Source organism: Octopus bimaculoides, chromosome 12 (genome assembly GCF_046866305.1).
Source record: "Octopus bimaculoides isolate indiv1 chromosome 12, ASM4686630v1, whole genome shotgun sequence".
Classification (NCBI taxonomy): domain Eukaryota; kingdom Metazoa; phylum Mollusca; class Cephalopoda; order Octopoda; family Octopodidae; genus Octopus; species Octopus bimaculoides.
Genome location: NC_142939.1, coordinates 14,435,792 through 14,460,181, shown reverse-complemented (window position 1 = coordinate 14,460,181; position 24,390 = coordinate 14,435,792). Strand labels below are relative to the sequence as shown.

Here is a 24,390-nt window from a genome sequence, read left to right as displayed (position 1 = left end):
ATTCAACCTTCAACCTTGCAAGAAGGATTTGCACCATAGTGTCCCCCCCCAAAAAATACCAGAGAACTAAGATTGCAAGAGCTTAAAAATGTACTCCAGGACAGACACTCTCCAATTCAACTCGTAAACGAAGGGATTAAGCAAGCAAAATCCATTGACATAAAATCATTAAGAGAAGCCGAACACACGCACTCTGAAAACACTACCGTATGTCTCCACATAGAACCCCAGAAACAAAGAAGCATTTAACATCATTGTCCAAAATCTCCCAATACTCCATAAGGATCCCAAACCGAAGGGAATTCTACATACCCATAAAATCATTAAAAGTAGTAAACAACCGAATATATTAAAGAAAATCCTCACAAATGCTAAATTATTTTCAAGAATAACAGATGCAAGAGTAAAAAAGTGTGCTTGTCCTAACTGTGGAACATGATCCAATCTTTTGGAAAGATCAGAATTCCATTTTAGACAAGGGTAAAAATTCAAAGTTAAATCCAGCTTCACTTGCGCCTCTGAAAACCTTATTTATGTTATCAAATGCTCGGGCTGCCATAAAAACTATATAGGGTTGACAGGAATGTCAATCAGATGGAAATGTACAGTTCAAAGATAACAGATGTCCTCCCCACAATATCGCCAGATATATCTCAGTGAACACATTGACAGCTGTGCAGAACAACTGCAACCACAATTCCTAATCTTCCCATTATAGCAATTTGTTATTTGGATCTCAACACAAGTGGGACTAAATAAGGCAGCCTCATTTATCAAAAAGTATAAGCTGGAATTAAATATAAACCCATTTTGAAAATTAAAGATTTACCCCAACTATTGTAAGAATCAAATGTAGGCCAATATAAAAGACAACAGGTTTACCTCCCCTCTACTGTAAAATCCCTTGGTTACCAATTATTCCCCCTAGCAAAAAAAATGTCTAATTCAGAAATTCATAATTTAAAAAGCAATAATGAAACCAGTTATGTTGGTAAATATTTTGTATAATACTTTTACTGTTATAATTCTAATATATTCTTGAGTCTTTTAAAACAAATCTTGTGTTTCTTCATCTCATTTCATTCTGTATATATATAAATGTATATATACATATATATACACACACATATATATATCTATATATATACATACATGCATATATATATGCATATAGAAGACACTTGCCCTAGGTACTACACAGTGAGACTGAACATGGAACCATGTGGGGGGTAAGCAAGCTACTTACCACAGTACATCAGTACTTGCGAAGGAAAATCATCGTTCCCATCTGTAGCCTGATGTTATACACATGGACCCAAATTTTTGGGTAGTTACCTGTCATCAGCACGTGACAATCACCAGCTAGGGATGACAAGTGATCTTGAACGCAAAATACTATATGCTGATCTCGAAAAAGGAGAAACAAGCAATAATAAATCTCTGAGCGAGATGTAAAGAGTAGCGAGATGTGACAATGGTGATTGTCACATGCAGATGACGGGTCACTACCCAGAAACCCAGGTCGGTGTGCATCATGTCAAGCTGGAGATGGGAACAAGGATTTCCGTTTGCAAATACTGATTGGACACAGACAGTGTATCATTAGCCAGCTGGAGGTGATGTTTTCCTGGTGCTATAAACTACAGTAACATCGTCCCATATGGGTCAGCCACATTTAGGTGGCAAATATACTCCACGATATTGTGCTGCTACTGTTTATATCTCGCTCAGAGATTTATTATTGCTTATATATATATACACTTGTATACATACATATATATATACATATACATACATATATATTGACATATATACATATATACATATATATATACATATATATATATATAAATATATATATATATATACATATATGTATATATATATATACATATAACACATACATGTAAATATATATACATGCATATATATATATACACATACTTACATATATATATGCATATATACATGTACATATATATCTCTCTCTCTATATATATATATGTATGTGTGTGTGTGTATATACATATACATATATATAAATATATATATATTCGTCCAACCCATGCTAGCATGGAAAGCGGACGTTAAACGATGATGATGATGATATATATATACATACATACATACATACATATATACATCTTGTATTTCAGGATGGTTGTTTCCTTTTGGCAAAATAAACACACGCACTATACATATTTGTTCTTCACTTGTTTATTACAGTTCTTATTCTAACTTCATGTCCATTGTTGGGAAATATTTCGTCACACACTTGTGACCTCCTCAGCAACACTTTCCGGCTTCATGTAAGCTTTTGCTTTGTTTATTCCATTCTGTTCTTTTACGATGTGTATCCTTATTTGTGCATGCGTCTGTGTTTGTACATGTATGTGTGTGTGTGTGTCATTGTTCTTAGTACTACTATGACCCTCCCCTCAGCCCCGCTGCTGCCTCCTTGAACCTAACTTTTTGTACTGTTATATATATATATATATATATATATATATATAGACACACACACACATGTATATACATACACACACACACACATATATATATATACATATACACACATAGATACATATATATGTAGGAGAATATACAAATAATAACAACAGACGAGGACAGGTGGTGTAAATAACAAAAGTATATATTAGTATGACGCTCGGGAATACGGAAAGTCTTTGACGTTTCGAGCTACGCTCTTCAACAGAAAGAATACGGAGACAAGGAGAAAAAAAATTGGATAGTGTTCAGTCAACGGTCAATCATAATAATGGCCGATCATAACAATGGCTGACCGGAAGTTAGAAATTCTTATTTCAGGAGAGCTAAGAAAGGGGGAGATAACAAACGGTGATCAGGAACGAGGGGCTGTGTGTGGGAGGTAGAATGCTGGTGATCTTGACATATGTAGTGTGAAAATGGGGAAGGGAGAAAGTAGTTGGTCAGTTGTAGTGTGTGCGTGGTGTGATGCGAGGGTATTGGTGTGGTGTGCGTGGTGTGATGCGAGGGTATTGGTGTGGTGTGATGTGAGGGTGTTGGGAGGTGGGGAAGGCATGGGTGGAGTGTGGGTTAGGCTGAGGGTGGGGTATGTGGGTAGGGGTGGGTGGTGGGTGTAAGGAATTGGATGGGGTGGAGTGGGAAGGTAGAGTAGGAGTGTGTTGGGGTGTGGTGGGATGAGCTTATGAGGGGGGTGTTGACGAGGAGGGAGAAGGGGAAGGGGAAGGTGGATGTAAGAGAGGGGGAAGATGGGTATGGGAGGGGAGAGGAAGAGAGGAGAGAGGGTGGGTATAAGAGAGGGAAGGTGGGTATGGGGGGGAGAGAAAGAGGGGAAGGTGGGTATGGGGGGGGGGGGGGGGGAGAAAGAGAGGAAGAGAAAGAGTGAGAGAGAGGGAAGAGGGGTAGGGGGGGGGGAAGAGAAAGAATACATACATACACACACACACGTGAGAGTGTATATAAATATTTGTATAGTACATGTGAGATATATACACACATAGGTGTACAAGCAAAATAAAATATACCATGAGTATGTCACATGTTGAAAAATAGAAATTACTCAATGCTGTCTGCTTCATCAACACATACAATATACACAGACATACACACACAAACTCTCTTTAACCTTACATGGCAATTTGATGGCCTTTCTTTTCATTATTGTCGCTATTGTCCCTTTTTCAAAACAAAAAGACATGCATCACTCGTCAGCTTTCTGCTCCGGTTAGGAACACAAAATAGAAATATAAATAATTTCGGATGCATTTTACCTCCTCTCCAATCCAACAACCACAGAAAAATTGCAAAATTACAGGAGTGACTGTGACGTTTAGAAGTTTGCTTTTGCGAAAACCACGGTGCCGGGGTTCAATCTCCCGCTGCATGTGATCTGGGGCAAAAGCTTCATGCCATCGCTTTGGAGCAACTCAAGGAGCAGGGAAATAGTTGGATCAAATCCATGAAGAAGTCCAACAAACAAACAAACAAACATACATACATGTCATTTAAGTATGTGTGTGTGTGTGCGTGTGTTGTATATATATGTATCATAAAGAGACACATGCGTGCTCTGCTTTGCTATGAGTCCGCAATAAATATTCGGTAATTATGAATTATTTACGGCTAAATATAAAAGTTTATTGACTGTAAAGTAGATTCTTTGATGTAAAACATAAAGGAAATTTGTGCTAGCTCACTGAGTTACAATATATGTATTGATGTATGAATATACTAGTAAATACCGTGTGCGTGTGCAAGTGTGTTTATATGCTACACATATATGTATGTGTGTGTCTATCTAGCTATGTATCAACCAGGAAGAACAGGGAGGAGGAGTTAGAGAGGAAGACAATTAGAAGCGGACTACCATACACATCTGTAATATTTTCACAACACATAATCATGAAGCTGAAAGGTACAGCAGGAGGGCAGGAAGGACATTTTAGAAATAGCAACAGCAAAGGACAGACTAAAAAGGGGACGAACAGAAAACAGCTCCTGTCTCAAAGTAACAGGGAATACATAGATTTTCCTTTAGAGGAAATTAGGGTATGGTGAGGCTTTCGTTTCCCTCCGACTCTCTTTTTTCTCTCTCTCCCACGGCAACACCCCTCTCACACACTGCATGTAACAATGGCCAAATGACTAATTTCACTCAATCCCCAACTCCACTGCTGCCGCTGCCGCCACTACCACCACCACCACCACCACTGCCACCACTGTGACCAGGGGACAGCCCCTCCACCCCACCAGGCCATTAGGTGTGGTAAAGGGCCAAGGCTATAATAACACAAATGAAGGCACAACCAAAGTAAATGTTCAGCTGGAGATTGAAGATGAGGATGGAAAGTACAGTGGTGATGAGCATAGCACAGGAGATGATAAATAGACGAGTGATGTTGCTGGCGTGTTTCATGACGGCGGACATGATGAGACCATTGACAGCCTGAAATGACAAGTAACAGAGAAAACATTTGACAACAGAAACAACTCTAAAAAAACGTAAAATCTAAATTTAAAAAAAAAATACCACAGGCTTGTGGTTAGCATATATAGATTCAGGATCAATTTCAATACATGGTACCTTATGCTAATGTCTTTTACCAAAGCCTTACACTGACTGGATAACTTGTGCGTGGAATTTGGTAGAAGAAAACTGTGCCAAAACATGTTGCGAGTGTGTGAGAATAAGCTTACAAAAATGTTTTGCAGCATTTTGGTTCCAACCAAGTTATCTTCTTTTGCACCAAAGTAGAATTTCACCATCGGACAAATAGAGGTGGATAAAATAAATGCCATAGCAAAAGGTCCAGGACTTGTTGCAGTGAAGTGGCTTGTGTGCCTCGACAACCCTGAGAGCCATGCCAGTGGAGCACAAACTCCTTGACAGGCACCCCCCCCCCACCACCACTGCAGGACAAGTCAAAGGATACGAAGCCAAACAAATACAGACTGTCTCTCCCCAGGGCCAACACCCCAACTTAGAAACAGAGCAAGGTTACAGAAGCATTGGATTTTTGCAAACAACTTGCAGACGCAAGTTCCACCGCAGATGCTAGCAAGTTTATTGAGTCATCAGAAGAGAATACGTGTTGTTTCAGGGCCTACTTCTCTACGGCATCACTGAGTACCAACCCCACCTCACTGAAATGAGGTTCCACTTACTAGAGCAACTGGTTACTCAGTTCTGCTCAATATTCATTGCTTATCATCTCTTTTAATCCAAATCCAGTGGCTTGCCTTTTTCCACTGTAGTCTGGACATCAATTATGGTGGTTATTTGCTTTACAATGACCTTTTGGTGATGGCATTTATTTTACTCACCTCTATTCGTCTGATGGTGAAATTCTACTTTGGTGAAAAGGAAGATAACTTGGTTGGAACCAAATACTGCAATATATTTTTTGATCTTATGCTCACACACACATCATGTTTTGGCACAGTTTTCTTCTATCTAATTCAAAGCCAACAAGACTTCAGAGGGGAAGGCCTTCTCTTGAGGGCAAATGGAAAGTCAAGAACAGTGGAAACAAGTCATAAGCAAGTATGATTAATAACAGACAAAGCGTTGAGTCCCAAGACTATGTTTGGGGACAGTAGCCCTATTTAATACATTTCATTCAGTCCCTCTACGTTCTGGGTCCAAATGATGTCCATGAGTCACTTCAAGTGACTGGAAACCAGTCGAAAATAAAGAGAGAAAAAAATAAAAGTGCAAAAATTTTACATTGGATTTGCATTGTTCTCTGTCACAGGGCACTGAATCATCAAAGTGACACAGGACCTTCGACACATGGCACATTAACATCACCGACAGAATTGGAAAACCCACTTTTATAAGACCATGATTAATTGTTAGTCATTACTAATATCGCAAGAAGACTGGAATTATGCCTATTTCACTTGAAATTGTAAATATAAATACATTTAGTAGCTGATTATTAAAAATAACTAGTTAACAACCACTCTAAGTTAATTAGCTCATACAAATTTATGAAATTTAATTATAAGAGAATAATACTTTTCATATGCCTCAGTCATCCCCTTTAAACTGAATTATATTATTTTCCCTTTTTTAATTTCTGATATGTCTTAACTTGTCAACTAATATGATGTAATAAAAATAATATTCTATAATCAACTGCAAAAATGATAACTAAAACAAAATAAAATAAAATGCAATTGATAAAATGATAGACAGTTTTTCTTATTGTGATGATGATGATGATGATGCAAGTTATGAATGGATGTTAATACAAAAAAAGAAAAAGAAAAAGAAACCCAGCAACATATCCTTACTTGAGTAATGATAATGATCCATGTGTATATAGAATATCCTTTGAAAAGGGAAAAACTATCTGAAAATGTATCAGAGAAGAAACAAAATACAATTAGAATATCAATTAGTCTGGCTGAAACTGTCATAATTTCAGAGGTGTACGTGTCTGGCATGTAATTTGATCCAAGACTGTGAGTTGAAACTAAAATGATTACAGAGTGTAAGACGCATATTAACCATTCGAAAACACACAAAGACTGTTAACTTCACTTAAACATTTATTTTTTGGTGTCAAAATTTCCACTGCGCTGGCTGTGGACCAGGTTCCTGACACAGTTCCAATGCAGCTTCAAAGTGTTTCTTGCTGAGATCGGAAACAACAACAGGAATAAAAGAAATGAAAACATCTGATGCAAATTGCTTTTTAACAAAGATATTAAAAAAATCTAGAAATTTGGTGTATTCAGGATGCAAGAGTTTATGAGCTGCTTGTTATGGACTCCTAAATATTTCATTCTATAAAAGAACAGTACAAACAGAGCTACTGGTAAGTTAGCAAGATGTACTGAGGACCAAGACAGCTGAAGGCACCAATGGAGAATGACTGAAATGACAACTGTCTCTAATTTAGGCATAAGGCCAGTTATTTTGAGGTGGGGGTGCTAGACTGCTTCTTTATTTTATCAACTGGGGAGGGATGAAAGCCACAGCTGACCTCAATGTAATTTAAACTACTACTACTACTATTACTCATCATTATTATGATAAGTTGGACATAAGAAGCATCAGATGTAGTGTGTAAGAGAGACAACTGCGCTGGCTTGCCAGTCCTCAGTCAAACCGTCTAACCCATGCCAGCATGGAAAGCGGACATTAAACAATGAAGATTATTAAGGTGGCAGGGCTGTTAGCACACCAGGCAAAACGCTTAGTGGTATACCACCCATCTTCACACACAGTTCAAATTCTGCCAAGGTCAACTTTGACTTTCATCCTTTCTGGGTCAATGAAACCAGTACCAGTTGAGAACTCGAGTCGATGTTATCGACTTACTCCCTCCCCAAAACTGCTAAAATTTGAAACCATTGTTGTTGCTGTTATTATTATTATTATCATTGAGTGAGAGAGCAGTGCACGCCATCAAAGTGACACTGAGGTAGAAATATACGAAGCCCAATATACCCATCATAACTGTCTGATAAGGGTACACCAGGCACATGCATCACAACCGATATTTGCACGACATGGTGATCTCATATCAGGATAAATGGTACATGACCTTGCAGATGGGGCCCAATTAGAATTCTCTTCAGGTTGAGTAGCCCATCCGCTCAAAAGGTCCCTGAATAAGGGTTGTTTAAATATGTTTCCAAAGGTGAATTATTCAAACCTTAAAGAATTCCTTCCAACACACAGCTATGATGCTTCCCCACTACTTCTGCTCATGATCAGAGATGCACATACTGTATCAGCCACCAAGGGACATGCTCAACTGGTTAAGGTCAAACAACTGACAAGCAAATCCGTGGTATTGAGCAGAATATTTTTTGTTGCCTGTCTTTTATACCAAGACAAAACAATGTACATGATAACACTTCCAATCAGTTAAGAACAAAAGCCATGAGCACCACTGCCTAGAACTGCATCTATTATTATTATTATTATTATTATTACTATTATTATTATTATTATGTTGTTTTTTTTTTTGTCTTTCTTCAAATTTTCTTCCATTTCTCGTCGAGTGTTTTCCGTACACCTAGGGCAGAGAAACTCGTTGTTGTTATTATAATTATTATTATTACTATCATTATTATTATTATTATTATTATTATTATTATTCAGTAGTTTTATTTTTATAACGTGCTTTCACTTCACTACCGAGCGCAGCTCTGTGCGCCTTGGGTATGTGCTGTGGTTTGCTGTGGTGCTCTTATGTTTACTGTATTGAAAGTGTTTTGCGTAGAATGTGTGCAGTACCCAGTAGTGCAATTTTCTGTATGTTATATATATTTGTAAGTCCTGGTGTTTTTGTTATGTATTTGTCTGAATATTTTTTTATTATACCTAAGGCACCTACTATGATAGGAATTGTTTCTGTTTTTAGATTCCACATTCGAGTTATCTCTATTTCCAGGTCTTTGTATTTTGAAAGTTTTTCCATTTCTTTTAGAGAAACGTTGTCATCTGCTGGTATTGAAACATCAATTAGAAGGCATTTTTTTCCTTCATGATCTTTGACAACTATATCTGGTCTATTTGCCTTAATTTCTCTATCTTATTATTACTATCGTTATTATTATTATTATTATTATTATTATTATTACTATCGTTATTATTATTATTATTATTATTATTATTATTATTATTATTGGTTTCCTTTTTGTGAGTGAAAGCAAAAAAAAAAAAAATATCTAACCTTTTTCTTCATAATGATTGCTGGCTTGGATTGTCCACATCCCGAAATTGAGTACAATACCAAAGGAATATAATAAAATATTTTGCAAATGAAGGGAACTCTGAAAAATAAAGTTTAAAAAAAAAAGTTTTAATGACTGCCACCCCAAAAAACACACACACATACGATGGGCTACACAGTGGGACTGAACCCCAAACCCCTTGGTTGCAAAGTGAGCTTCTTGACCACACAGCTATGCTTATGCCAACACACACACACATACACACACACACACACACACAGAGGAACATGGTTTGTTAAAGGAAAGAAATAGAAAGAGACTGAGTACAAAGTAAGGAGACCTTTGGTTTTGTGCAGCTCTGTCAAGAAGGTAATTTTGTAGGCCATCTCCTGAAAAGACTGGTGGATTAAAAGAGGAAAGGTTCTAAGACAATTGGAGGTTTCTACGGGACAACCTACTGAGAGCCACCGACCAGATCTGTGGCTGGTGTAAAGTCCCCTCTCGACCCAAGGTAACATGGTGGTGGAACAAGGTGGTTGACAGGGCTATTAGACAAAAGGAACAGGACAGGAAGAATGGAGGTAGCAGGGAATTGTATCAGACTGCCAGAAGGGAAGCTAAGAGACAAGTTTATTGAACCAGAGGGGAAGCAGATAAGAAAAAGTTTGCCAATGTTCTGCGCTGTGAGGACCAAAGACTTGAGGTATTTCGTGTTGCAAGACAGTGTGTGAGAGAGAATCGTGATGTCATCGGAGAGAAATGTGTTCGCATGGATGATGGTACACTTGCACTAAACGAGGCTGCATAGAAAGACGTTTGGAGACGCCTCTACTGCAGAGATGCTCAAAATATCTGGCAGTGTCAGCTATAGCCTAGTCACCCATATTGCTAACCAGGTGATACACGAAGGAGTCATGCCCAATGACTGGTGTAGCAGCACCATAGTCAACTGCTACAAAGGTAAAGGTGACGCTTTAGATACAAATAATTACAGAGGTATCAAGTTGTTAGATCAGGTAATGAAAGTCACGGAAAGTAATGGTAAGCCGGTACACCATTACTATCTCTCAGATCACTGCTCTTTGTTCTCATTTGGTGCACATTGGTAGTGGAGTGGCCATGCTTATACTGGTCGTTAGATTGAACACTTCTCTGAACTCCTAAACCATGAGTCAGTTGTGGATGAAACAGTGATTGATACTATGCAACAAAGACCTATCATTGGCTCCTTAGACTCCTCGCCCTCAATAGATGAAGTAATGGCATCAATAAGTGAATTGAATCTTGGTAGGGCACCTGGAAAGGATGGAATTTGTGCTGAGGTCTTGCAATTTGGTGGTGATTACATCATACAGTCCCTTCATGAACTTATTAGTGCAGTCTGGAGGGATGGTGCAATGCCTAAGGAGTGGAAGGATGCTATTATTCTTCCCCTCTATAAAGGAAAAGGAGCCAGAACAATGTGTGGTAACTACAGAGTTATTGCTCTACTATCAGCTGCTGGCAAGGTTCTGACAAATATTCTTCCTACCCGCCTGAATGTGTGTCTCGTAAATGATATCCTATTTGAATCTCAATGTGGCATCCAAGAGAAATGTTGGATATAAGATGCATCAGATGTGGTGTGCAAGAGAGACGACTGCACTGGTATGGTCATGTGCTGTGTATAGATGAGGAGAGTTGTGTGAAGAAGTGTCACTCCCTAACAGTGGAAGGAACCCATGGAAGAGGGAGACCCTGGAATATATGGGATGAGTTGGTGAAGCATGACCTTCGAACGTTGGGCCTCATAGAGGCAATGACAAAAGACCAAGATCAAGACCTTTGGAGATATGCTGTGATTGAGAAGACCCAGCAAGTAAAGTGAGATCACAGGTATAGCCTACACCAGTGTCGCATAACCAGCCCACTTAAAAAAGTACCTTTGGATCGTCTGGCGACATGACATGCTTGAGGAGACCTATTGAGTCAAGTAAAATCAAAATCAAATCACAATCAAATGGAAATTGTAGTTGTGACCAACACCAGTGCCGCCTGACTGGCTCCTGTGCTGGTGGTACACAATAAGCACTATACATGTTTGGGTTGTTGCCAGTGCTGCCTGATTGGCTCCCTGTGCCGGTGGTACATAAAAAGCACCCACTACACTCTTGGAGTGGTTGGCGTTAGGAAGGGCATCCAGCTGTAGAAACATTGCCAGATCAGATTGGAGCCTGGTGCAGCCTCCTGGCTTGCCAGTCCCCAATCAAACCGTCCAACCTATGCCAGCATGGAAAACGGACGTTAAACGATGATGATGATGATGATATATATATATATATATATATATATATTGTAGTTATAAGCTTCAGAAAAGTTGTTTACCTGAGAATTTTGTTTCAGAATATACTCTGTGTAAACCCCGGAGAGTCCAGAAATGAAGCAGTAGAGGACAATCATGAATAAACCTTTAATAGATATATGGATTTCTCCAGCAGTTTTACCACCTTTCGCTTGGAAGCCACCATAACTGAAGAACAGAAAAGAGAATTTAAATGGAATTCATTGGAGATTAAATACAGGATTAATTTCCGAAGAATTTACGAAAGAGGGAGTGGGGAACGTAAAACGAATTTAGATTTACTTATTTTATTTCATGTCACTTCATGTCACCTCGTGGATGAGGACAGCTGGGTGAAAAAGTGTCACCCCCTAGCAGTAGAGGGAACCTGTGGAAGAGGTAGACCCAAGAAGACCTGGGATGAGGTGATGAAGCATGATCTTTGAACGCTGGGCCTCAGCAAGGCGATGACAAGTGGCCGAGACCTTTGGAGATATGCTGTGCTTAGATGACTCGGCAAGCCAAGTGAGACCATAACCCTGGCCTGTGCCAGTGAAGTGTAACCAGTTCATATAAGAGCAGCCTTCAAACATTGGACAATAAACTGCACTTGCGAAGACCTGTTGAGGAAAGTGAAGTCACTGTCGTGGCCGATGACAGTACTGCCTGGTTGGCACCTGTGCCGGTGGCATGTAAAAAGGACCATTCGAGCGTGGTCGATACCAGTGCCACCTGACTGGCCCTCATGCTGGTGGCACGTAAAAAGCACTCACTACACTCTCGGAGTGGTTGGTGTTAAGAAGGGCATCCATCTGTAGAAACATTGCCAGATTGGATTGGAGCCTGGTGCAGCCTTCTCGCTTGCCAGCCCTCAGTCAAACCGTCCAACCCATGCCAGCATGGAAAGCGGACGTCAAATGACGATGACGACGATGATGATGACATCAATGCTCAACACTGCCATCCTGTAATTTCTTCTGCTAATGAAAGAAAGAAAAAAAAAAGATTTATAATCTAATGTGAAAATTAATCCTTTATCAGCCAAAGACCAGGTGCAGGTATGGTCATGTGGTTGAGAAGCTGTTTTCACAATCATGTGGTCTCAGGTTCAGTCCCATTTGGCAAGTATTTTCTACTATAGCCCCAGACCACATAAAGCCTTGGGAGCAAATTAAACAAATGGAAATTGAAAGAAGCCTGTTGTATATATATGTGTGTGTGTGTGTGTATATATATATATATGTATGTACGTATATGTCTGTGTGCATGTCTATGTGTGTGGGTATCCTTGTCTTGACAGCATGTGATAGCTGTAAGCAAGCATCCCCGTTATGCAAGCGGTGTTATTTGTTTTCTAGTCTTACATGAAAGACACATGAGAAATATTAACCTGCTTGGACACAAACGAGGGTTGGCAACAGGAAGAACATCCAGCCACAGGAAATCTGCCTCGTCAAATTCCGTCTGACACATACTAGCATGGGGAAGTAGGTGTTTGATGATGATAATGATGGTTGTCATTGAGTCATCTTCGTCGTCGTCATCACTGTGTGGCTTTGGAACTAACATCAACTTGTTACTTTGGAACAAAGCCATAAATTTAAAACACAACCAAGTTATTTATTAATCAACGAAATCCTAGTCGAAAGTGATGTGAAGCCAAGCTGACTCCAGAGGGAATTAATGTCAGAATGTAAACAAGTGAATCTAAAAAGCTCAACTGGATTTAACCCAGCACTCAACTAGTTCTGACATGTATTTTCCTTGCTTACTATTAACAATGAGAAACAAGTCAAAGACATATCTGACACAAATATTACAAAGAACCACAAAAGAAAGATTTCAATGAAAAGCTACACATAAGAAGGCATTGCAAGGTATAATTTGAACATACAGGGGCTGGACAAAATAATGGAAACACCTTAAAATTTCAAACAAATATATTTTAACATGGGATAGGACCACCTTTGACAGTAATTACAGCTTGAATTCTATGAGGTATTGACTTATATAAAGTTTCAGTTGTTTCCAAAGGAATTTTTGTCCATTCTTCAGCTAAAACAGTCTCCAGTTCTTGTGATGATGATGGTGGAGGATATCGACTCCTTACTTGTTTTTCTAAGATGCACCATAAATCTTCAATAATATTGAGATCTGGGGGAGCTGTGGTGGCCAGATGAGATGTCCATACTGTAGCGCCTCGATATACGAGTTAATTTTTTTTCCTGGAGACCACTTGTAAAGAGACGTGAAATAAAGTGGCTTGCTCAAGAACACAATGCACCGCCCAGTCCAGGAACTGAAACCACAATCTTACGATCCTGAGTCCAACACCCTAACCATTAGGCCACGTGCCTCTACCTCACAATACATGCAAAGTTATAGGGCTTTCCTATAAGTAGGTTATCTCCCTTGGCTAGGCGGCGCTCCATGTAGATAATTAAACTTCCGCAGACTACCCACGCCATTGTTATTGTTTTACGTCTTATCATGGATATAAAGCAGCTTGATGATTCAGCTATCAAAGTACTTACTGTGCATGAGTTAAAGAAATATTTAAGATTATATGGACAGTATGTTACTGGAAGAAAGGCGGACTTGACTGAAAGGTTGAAAGGAATAAAAATTCTGTCGATGAAGAATGTCAACAAAGTAAATTCATCGGACGATAAGTCTGAAGTATCGGATGATACTTCAGACAGGAATAAGCAGAAGCTTATATCTCCTCTCGGTGAAGTATTGCTTGATCTAAAGATCTTTGTAAGTTGCCGAATTTCACAGATAATGACATAATTACCTCGTGCTACGGATGAAAGCAAAGCAACAGTTAAGGAGTGGCATATTTTACCACGACAGACACGTACACAGCATCAAATACCACGATGTGAGTGAAAGCTGCTCTCACTGTATTGTCCGGTGTCTGGTAATCCCTTCGATACCGACATCAAACCAAAAAAAGAATCCTGACCACAGAGTGTGGGTAATTATGTCAAATGTCACTGGCAATGTGCATTCAGCTGATTGCAACTGTTAAAGCAAGTCACTGAGCATGCGTACATGTCATACGGGAGAGTTCCAATCAGGGGTGAATAACACCTTATAGGAAAGCCCTATAAAGAACATTGTTACCAACCTGTCAAAAACACCAGCAACAGTTAATAAACCAAGAGATATCCACTGTATTGATGTTATAGGCCTGTAAAGAAATCAACAGCTTTGATTAAAACATGACAACTGCCCCAACAATTACATAACAACAACAATAACGATTCTTTCATATTTTGGCACAAGGCCAGCAATTCTACGTCAATTACATTGAACCCAGTACTTGACTGGTACTTTATTTTATGCCAGCATAAAATAAAAATAAACTTGTAAAGACCCAGAAGAAATGCCACAAAGTATTTTGTCCAGCAGGCTAGGAAGAATTCTGTCACCTTGTGGTCTTCAGAATAATCCTCTCAACATCTTGGCCCCAGAGGGCTAACAATTCTGTCAGATTGCACCCTTATTATTAACAATAATAATAATAATAATAATAATAATAATAATCCTTTCTACTGGAAGCACAAGGCGTCGAATTTGGAGGAAGGAATTAAGTCAATTACATCGACTCCGGTGCGCAACTGGTCCTTAATTTATCAATCCTGAAAGGATGAAAGGCAAAGTCAACCTTGGCGGAATTAGAACTCAGAAGATAAAGACAAACAAAATGCCGCTAAGCATTTCGCTCGGTGAGCTAATGTTTCTGCCAGCTCCCAACCTTACAAATTTTAAAATATTAAAAAGAAAACGTTTAGGAAACGAAAAAAAAGAAATTATTTCAAATAAAAATACTAACAACAAAACACTAAAAAAAGAAAGTGTGTGTAACGAAGGATTCGGCAAAATTCACAAAACTAATTAAACTGTAAAAATATATTGGAACAAAAGACTTATGGAAGTACTTACCGTTTGATAATTAACCGGTATAATAAAGCTGTAGTGGCTATTTTTAAATTACTCAAGACCTACAAATGGTAAATACACAAAAAAAAAATGAATGAGGAGAATGTTGTTTATTAATAATGTAAATACTTTTTAAAATATCTTCAATCCAACCACATATATATATGTAGGTAAATGGATATGTAAGAAGACAGATAGATAAATAGATAGATAGGTACATAGGTAATATGGACAGACAAGCACACACCCACACCCCCACACACAAATGAAGACTGAAACAACAAAACACACATGCCCCACACACACAGGGACACATAGGGAGACACACATCCATACATAAAACACACATAGGCATATTAACATATTAGATATACCCTTATTTTGGTAGCACATATTGAGGAAAAGTAGTAAGTAGTAGGCTGAATCACACTACTATTAAATACTCTCTCTCTCTCTCTCTCTGTATATATATATATATATATATATATATATATATATATATATATATATATATATACACACACACACATATATATAAATATATATATCAATATGTGTGTGTGTGTGTATGTATATATATATATATATATATATATTATTTTGCTTAAAAGAGTTCCAACACTGTCTGTTTTTTATGTTTTATTTATATTCCTGCAGAACTAATGTGGGGTATAGAATATGGAATATACAATATATAATATGATATACAATATATAATATAAAATAAAATAAAATAAAAATGGATGGCACCATGAAAGAAAGTATTGAATGTAGATGAAATATTGAGTGTTCAATATAAAGGATCAAATATATAAATATATAAATATAAATATATATATATAAAGGCGACTCGAGTTTCAGGGCTATTTCCCTTCGTCATGGCCGGTATGACAGACTTATATATATATATATATATATATATATATATATATATATATATATATATATATATATAAAATATTGCAATACAAATGTATTACTTTCCAGTCAAATAAAGCACTGTAAAGCTAGAAGTATAAATATAGAATAATGGTACAACAAGGCACCAATGTTTACTGGAAATAGCAGTCAATAAATTTATGACGCTATAGTAAAGCTTCACTGTATATATACTGGCAAAGATGTGTGCAGGCAGTGAACATAAAAATTTCGTCTTACCTCTAGGAAGAACATTGGATAAATGGACAACACAGAATCGGATAATCTAGCAACATAAATTTATTGACTGCTATTTCCAGTAAACATTGGTGTCTTGTTGTGTTGTACCATTATTATATATATATATATCATCATCATCGTTTAACGTCCGCTTTCCATGCTAGCATGGGTTGGACGATTTGACTGAGGACTGATGAAACCGGATGGCAACACCAGGCTCCAATCTAATTTAGCAGAGCTTCTACAGCTGGATGCCCTTCCTAATGCCAACCACTCAGAGTGTAGTGGGTGCTTTTACGTGTCACCCGCACGAAGGCCAGTCAGGCGGTACTGGCAACGGCCACGCTCAAAAATGGTGTCTTTTATGTGCCACCCGCACAAGAGCCAGTCCAGGGGCACTGGCAACGATCTCGCTCGAAAACCCTACGAAGGCCAGTCAGGCGGTACTGGCAACGGTCACGCTCAAAATGGTGCATCTTATGTGCCACCCGCACAAGAGCCAGTCCAGGGGCCCTGGCAACGATCTCACTTGGCTTGCCGGGTCTTCTCACGCACAGCACATTTCCAAAGGTCTCGGTCAGTAATATATATATATATATATATATATATATATATATATATATATATACACATACACACACAAGAGTGGGTAATGGAAACTTCTTGGCTTTAAGGGTATCTCAAAAGGCCCAGTTGGAGGCACAACCCTCCAAGTTCTTTTACAGGGCTCAGAAAACTGAAGAACCACTGCAATAAGTGTACGAATCTGAAAGGGGAGTATGCTGAATAAAATCTTAATTAAATTGATCCTCCTCCATTTTCATTTAGCCAGGAACTTTTCAGCACCGCCTCACATACATACATACATACATATATATATATACACATGTGTGTGTATGTATGATGATGATAATGATGATGTTTACAAGTATGTATGCACATGCATGTTTAGTTTTCATACCTGTATGTCTGTGTAGTTTTTAGGTAAGACTGTTAGTCTGTATGGTCTTAACTATTTCCACATGCTTTCCCTCTTACACATAAATAAGTATATTTACAAGTGTAATTAATTTAACTTAAATTACCAAAATGCTATTCTATTTATAGTTTTATAAAAATATATATATATATATAAAACTATATATAGTTTTATACAACTTGTACTGGTCTATTCTTATTTGCATTAAATAGCAATAAGTGAAATCGAAATCGTAATTGAACCAATTCGATGACTGGCACCTGTGCCAGTGGAGTGTGATCATTGCCAGAGCAGGTGTCTGGCTTCCGTGCCAGTGGCATGTAAATACCACCATTTGAGCGTGATCGTTACCAGCATCACCTTACTGGCACATGAAAAAAAAAACATTCGAGCAAGGTCGGTGCCAGTGCCACTGGACTGGCTCCTGTGCAGGTGGCACGTAAAAAACACCATTTGAGCGTGGCCGCTGCCAGTACTGCCTGACTGGCCCTTGTGCCAGTTGCACGTAAAAGCACCCACTACACTTTCGGAGTGGTTGGCGTTAGGAAGGGCATCCTGCTGTAGAAACTCTGCCAGATCAGACTGGAGTCTGGTGCAGCCATCTGGTTCGCCAGTCCTCAGTCAAATCGTCCAACCCATGCTAGCATGGAAAGCGGACATTAAATGATGATGATGATGATAATATATAAATATATAACTCTCAGCTAGTTGGGCATATCACCATCATCATTTGAACATTCACTTTTCCATGCTTGCATGGGTCGGACAGAGTTTAGTGAGGCAGAATTTCCATGGTTTGATGCATTTCCTGTCACAAACCCTCACCTTTTTCCAAACAATGGCCAGACATTTTCTTACAAAAGACTGAAAATGAATGACACTGTTTGTATGACTGTCACAATCTTTCTGAAACTATTATGTGATGTCAAGGCAAGGAGATGCAAACACACACGATCAGGACCCTTTCAAGTTCCACCCACCAAATCTATTCACAAGACTAAGTTGTGGAGATGTAAACAAACCAATATCATTTGTCAAGCAAGAGGGTAGGAGGACAAACACACACACACACACACACATTCTCCTTCCACCCTCCATATATAAGCCATGTGGTAAGAAGTTTACTTTCTATCCACATGCTTCTAGGTTCAATCCTACTGCACTGCACTCTGGACAGATGTCTTATATTGTTGTACAAGTCATACAACTGTACTAACAATGATTTCTGAATAGACGTATACGATCAATTGAAACAGTTGGCTCCAGTACTTGGCAATCCTTTTTCTTTTTTATAATTTTAATTCACCTCAAAAAAAAAAAAAAAAAAAAAAAAGAAAATGAAAGTGAGCCCCTGCCAGAACACAGAGACATGTAATTAAACATCTTAAGGAATTCTGTTTGATGCTCTTGATGGTATTTCACCTGCTAGCAACAACTTTCCACCAGTCTTAATATCAAAATACCACAGTTAGTAAAATGTAGGAACATGTGTAATACCATGGTGCTAACAGCTACTTATAGGTGGGAGAGGAAGTATAAATTGATAAGCCTTCCGGTTGAATGCAACTATGCTAATTGTTAGATCCCACCCTGTTTTGGCTCTTTTTCTGCTATTGATAAATGAGATTCTGGAAACAGCAGAAGTTACTGTTAAATTTGTTGGGTCAGAGATGTTTCACACGTTTTAATTATGTCAGTGTTGACTGTTGATTACTTATCTACCTCCTACATTGACTTCGTTTAAACAGAATCAGAATAACTGATTTCAAAACTTATAGACTGTGAATTAGAAACAGAATGTTATTGGCTAAATGCCATTTTAATTGGCAGGTAATATGGAAGACTTATATCTTTTATTTCTACATACTTGAGAAGAGTGAATACTAGAAACTCATTATATGGACATAAAATAATAACTATGATTCCTTCCAAGGTTGTATGTTTAGCAAGCTGTGCAACAAGTAGATACTAGCATTTATTTTATTGTGACTGGGGAGAGTCATTCTCTTTTAGTACCTTATTAATTAACACACTCACCGGTTCAATTTCCACTCGTTTACTTATTTAGTTTTTCTAAAATTTTTGTTGCTTGCAACTTCTTCAATAGTTGATGACTCTGTCCGTTACCAGAGCTGCATTCTTCTTGGCTGTTTTGTGCACATGTGTGTGCATGTGTACACACATATGTATATATACATATATATATATATATATATATATATATATATATATATATATATATATATATATATATAAATATATATATATATGCATGTGTGTACGTTTTATGTATGTATCCTGCATATTCATGTGTTTGTGTGTTCATGTTTGTGTTTGTAGATGTGTGTGTGTAAATGTGTGTGTACCCCTGTCTCTTTGTGTGTGCATGTTTGAGTGTGTCTATGTAGGTGCATCTGTTATGTATGGATGGATGCGTGTTCCCATACAGCCTGTCATCTTTTACTTGTTTCAGTCATTAGACTACGGCTATGCTGGGGCACTGCCTTGAATTTTTAGTCGAATGAATCAAGCTCAGTACTTGTTTTTCAAGCCTGGTACTTATTTTATCAGTTTCTTTTGCTGAACCACTAGGTTATGGGGGACGTAAACACACCAACACTGGTTGTCAAGCGGTGATGGGGGGGGGGACAACAAAAAAGACACACACACATAAATAATATATATACAAAAGGTGCTCCAGCATGGCAGCAGTCAAATGACTGAAACAAGTAAAAGAATAAAAAATACGATAGGCTTCTTTCAGTTTTCATCTACCGGGTGCGTGTATGCATATGCATGCACACACACATACACACACAGGCCAGAAACACTGATTACCTGGTAAGTTGTGGGGTCCATTTGTAGTTGCATATGTACAGCTATGTTGTTATTTATGAAATACAAAATGGCTGGAACTGCGAATGGAATACAAAACCAAAAAGACGGAACCTGGAAGCCAGTTTTCCAGCTGTCGATGGAAAATAAGGTTACAGAGATCACAATCTGAAATGAGAGAAAAGTAGAGGAAATAAGTAAAATAATAGCTCACATCACATTGTTGTTGTTCATTGTCAGGTCGGCCAACAGGCAGAGCTAGAGTGTATGCTACCCAGGACAACCCTAGAGTCATCCCACTAGCCTCGGCCAGGGGTTTTCAAACTGTGGTCTGCAAGGACAAGACAGGGGGTCCGTGGACAGCAAATACTTTTTATGGGCAATTTGATTTTATATATGTTTTTTAATCGAAATCTTTTAATTGACAATAAACCTATTTGTTAAAAACTGTTAAATAAATAAATGTAAAAATATATGTTATTTTAAGCAAATATTTATGTATAAATTTCATAAGCGTTTATAAGGGGGTCCCTAAGGTAAAGCCTGAAATATAAAGGGGTCTGCAAGTCAAAAAGTTTGAAAACCCCTGGCCTAGGCTATACAGTGTATTCTATTTTAATGGAGAATTTATGCACGTGGAGTGTCAGTGAGAAAATAAAGTTGGATTTTTTTTTAACACACCTCGTAATCCAAGAACAACATGCCACTTATTCAACTGGCTCCCTATTCTCCCAGCTTGGTGCCATGTGATTATGGCTTTTCCCTCAACTGAAAACCACTCTGAAAGGGAAGTGTTTTGAGTTGTGAGAGGAATTATGAGAAAAGTGGTGGTGGAGCTCCATATCATTCCAGAGGAGGTATTTTCAGAGGTGTTACCAGCAATGGCAGAACCACTGGAGAGGTCTGTGAATTTCCTAGGAGAATATTTTGATGGCAATTAAATAAAATTTGTGAAATGTACAAAATTGCTTCTTTTTTTTTTTTTATACCCAAAGACTGAATAATTCTTCTGAGTGCACTTTATACACACACACACACACACACACACACACACACACACACACACATACACACACACACAGATGCTGGGCGAGAGAAGACCTACCAAATCGAAACAAACAAGGAAGAACAGACATAAAATAATGACAATGCAGATGAAATACATATAGATGTGTGTGTGCGTATGTGCATGCGTGTGTGAGTAAGTGAGTGTGTAAATCAGTCAAAGTACTCGCTGACCAAAGAGATATGGACAGAAGATGTAGAAGACATCATAATAGACATTTTAAGTCTTCATTAACATCATGTCCCATCTGATTCATTAACTTAATGCAAGTTGCAACATGACTTCATTGTTTCTTTACAAACTATAAAAGACGAAATAGCTAAGTGCAAAACAGTAGCGAAATATATTCCTTGGCTCTGCTACAAATAAAGCCGAAGCAGTGCTGCTGCTGCTTCAGTTGGTGCTGCCATTTGCTGGTTAGCTAAGTCAGCTCTGTTTTGGCAAACCAATAACAAAAAGGGGGCTGATTTATTTAACTTTTTTTTTACTTGTTTTAATCGTTGGACTATGGTCATGCTGGAACACTGCATTGAAAAATTTTCGTCGAACGACTGGATCCTGGTGCTTGTTAAGTTTGGTACTTATTCTGTTGATCAGTTCAGCTGGACTAAGCTAAGGGGATGTAAACACACCAGCATCGGTTGTCAAGCAATGGTGGGGGGACAAACACAAGCACAGAAACATACACACATCCACATATATATATATATATACAACGGGCTTCCTTCAGTTTCTGTCTACCAAATCCACTCACAAGGGTTTGGTTGGCCTGAGGTTATAGTAGAGGTCACTTGCCCAAGGTGCCATGCAGTGGGACTGAACCCGGAACCATGTGGTTGGTAAGCAAGCTACTTACCATACAGCCACTCCTGTGCCTCTATATATATAATGTATATATATATATATATATATGATGAGCTTCCGTACTGTTTCCATCTACCAAAATTCCCTTGCAAGGCATTGGTTGGTTTGGAACTATAATAGAAGACATTTTCCCAAAGTGCTGCACAGCAGGACTGAACCTGAAACCAAGTGATTCCAAGGTGAGCTTCTTGTCCCCACAGCCAAACTATCGTCCTAATGTATACACCTTTAACATCTCTAAGATGATAGCAGCAGCCATGAACAGTGACATCCTCCAACACTTTCAATCATTTCTCTTCTCAGTAACCACCAAGTACATTAACAGCATCAAACACACTTCCAATTTCAGAAGACCTATAACGGTCAAAGGTACTGCCCCTTCTTACAGACTCAGCAAGTAAAAAAAAAACAACAAAAAAGGGGTGGGTGGGGCATCAGCATTATTATTGTAACAAAGTAAAACTATTCCTACCTTCATTATTTCTGTGATCAGAACCATTGATGAAGAACTAAAAGGAATTTTGCCATCTTTTTCACAGAGATGCACCAATACGGTATAGGATCCATATATAAACACCCTGGAAAAAAAAGAAAAACATCAACTGAAATTCAAAGACAGAATTAACCCTTTAGCATTTAAACCACTTATATCCAACCCATATGTTCTACTTGTTTTATGTTCAAACCAGCTAGATCTGGCTTCTCACACCTATCCTACAATGTCATTCTAAAAATAAGCAATCACATTATTGAAGTGTCTCAGAGCTATGAGATAATACATGATTACTTGCAAACAATGAGATCAAATAAGAAACACATCTGACAAAGGAATTTGCACGCTAAAGGATTCAGGTTGTTGTAAAATAAATGAGGTTTTATGAAGCACAGTGAGTAAAGCATTGTTGTGAGTAAAGCATTTTGTTGAGTGATCGTAAAGACAAAAGTTTAATCAGGTAGTGGGGGGGGGGGGTCAGTCAAGTTTATTTTGTTAGGCATGGTCATGGCTGTGTGGTTAACAAGTCTGCTTTGGAGCCATATGGGTTTTGAGTTCAGTCCCACAGCTTGGCATCCTGGGTAAGTAGTATCTTGTACAACTTAACTAACTTTTCTACTCTAGGCACAAGGCCTGAAATTTTTGAGGAGGGGGCCAGTTAATTAGATTGACCCCAGTATGCAACTGGTACTTAATTTATCAACCCAGAAAGGATGAAAGGCAAAGTCGACCTTGGTGGAATTTGAACTCAGGACGTAAAGACAGACAAAATACCGCTAAGCATTTCGCCTGGCATACTTTCTTTACTCTTTTACTTGTTTCAGTCATTTGACTGTGGCCATGCTGGAGCACTGCCTTTAGTCAAGCAAATCGACCTGGGGTCAGTTTGCTCGACTAAAGGCGGTGCTCCAGCATGGCCACAGTCAAATGATTGAAAAAAGTAAAAGTAGAAGTAAAAGATGTCTCTATATCTGTCTTTAAGGGGTTGACCCAGGAAGGTGTCGGAAGTAGTGGTTAGAAAGGATCTCCAGAAGCTGGGCCTCACTAAGGAAATGACAAGGGACCTGGAGTTGTGGTGCTTTGCTGTACGTGAGAAGACACATCAAGCTAAATAAAATCACAGTCTTCCACACAAGCAGGTTTGGCCTTTCAAGTGCCGGTGCCACTTAAAAAGCACCTGTGCCAGTGCTGTGTTAACACACCCCGTGCCAGTGGCGCATAAACAAATCATCCAGCACACTCTGTTAAGTGGTTGGCATTAGGAATGGCAGCATCCAGCTGTAGAAACCGTGCCTCAAGAGATGGCTTGAGTCGGGACAGCAGACGTATGATGATGATGATGATGATGATGATGATGAGGATGACACTAAACACTTGCAAAGCTATCCTTCATTTATGTCCATTAACTTAGTGATTTCACAAATGGAGATCAAAAATACCAACCTAAAAAGAGAAAGAAAAAAAAAAAAATATGGGGTGGATAACACCCTTCAAGGGGATGCTCCAGGATGGCCATAACCCAAGGA

The 24,390-nt window shown here is 38.5% G+C and overlaps 1 protein-coding gene across 4 annotated transcripts in view; it reads right to left on the bottom strand.

Moving 5' to 3' along the window:
* Positions 1–2,630: 2,630 nt before the first annotated feature.
* The window catches only part of LOC106881863 (putative UDP-sugar transporter protein SLC35A4), a 105,453-nt gene continuing 83,693 nt past the window's right edge, over positions 2,631–24,390 (bottom strand). For all 4 annotated transcript variants that reach the window (XM_089360829.1, XM_089360828.1, XM_089360826.1 and 1 more), the window contains 8 exons: positions 22,844–22,949; positions 20,445–20,609; positions 15,473–15,531; positions 14,655–14,717; positions 11,566–11,710; positions 9,201–9,300; positions 6,805–6,863; positions 2,631–4,951 (listed from right to left, as the gene is read on the bottom strand). In XM_089360829.1, coding sequence (XP_089216955.1) covers positions 4,763–4,951; positions 6,805–6,863; positions 9,201–9,300; positions 11,566–11,710; positions 14,655–14,717; positions 15,473–15,531; positions 20,445–20,609; positions 22,844–22,949 — 886 coding nt within the window. In that variant the 3' untranslated portion in view covers positions 2,631–4,762. The remainder of the gene's footprint in view (positions 4,952–6,804; positions 6,864–9,200; positions 9,301–11,565; positions 11,711–14,654; positions 14,718–15,472; positions 15,532–20,444; positions 20,610–22,843; positions 22,950–24,390) is intronic.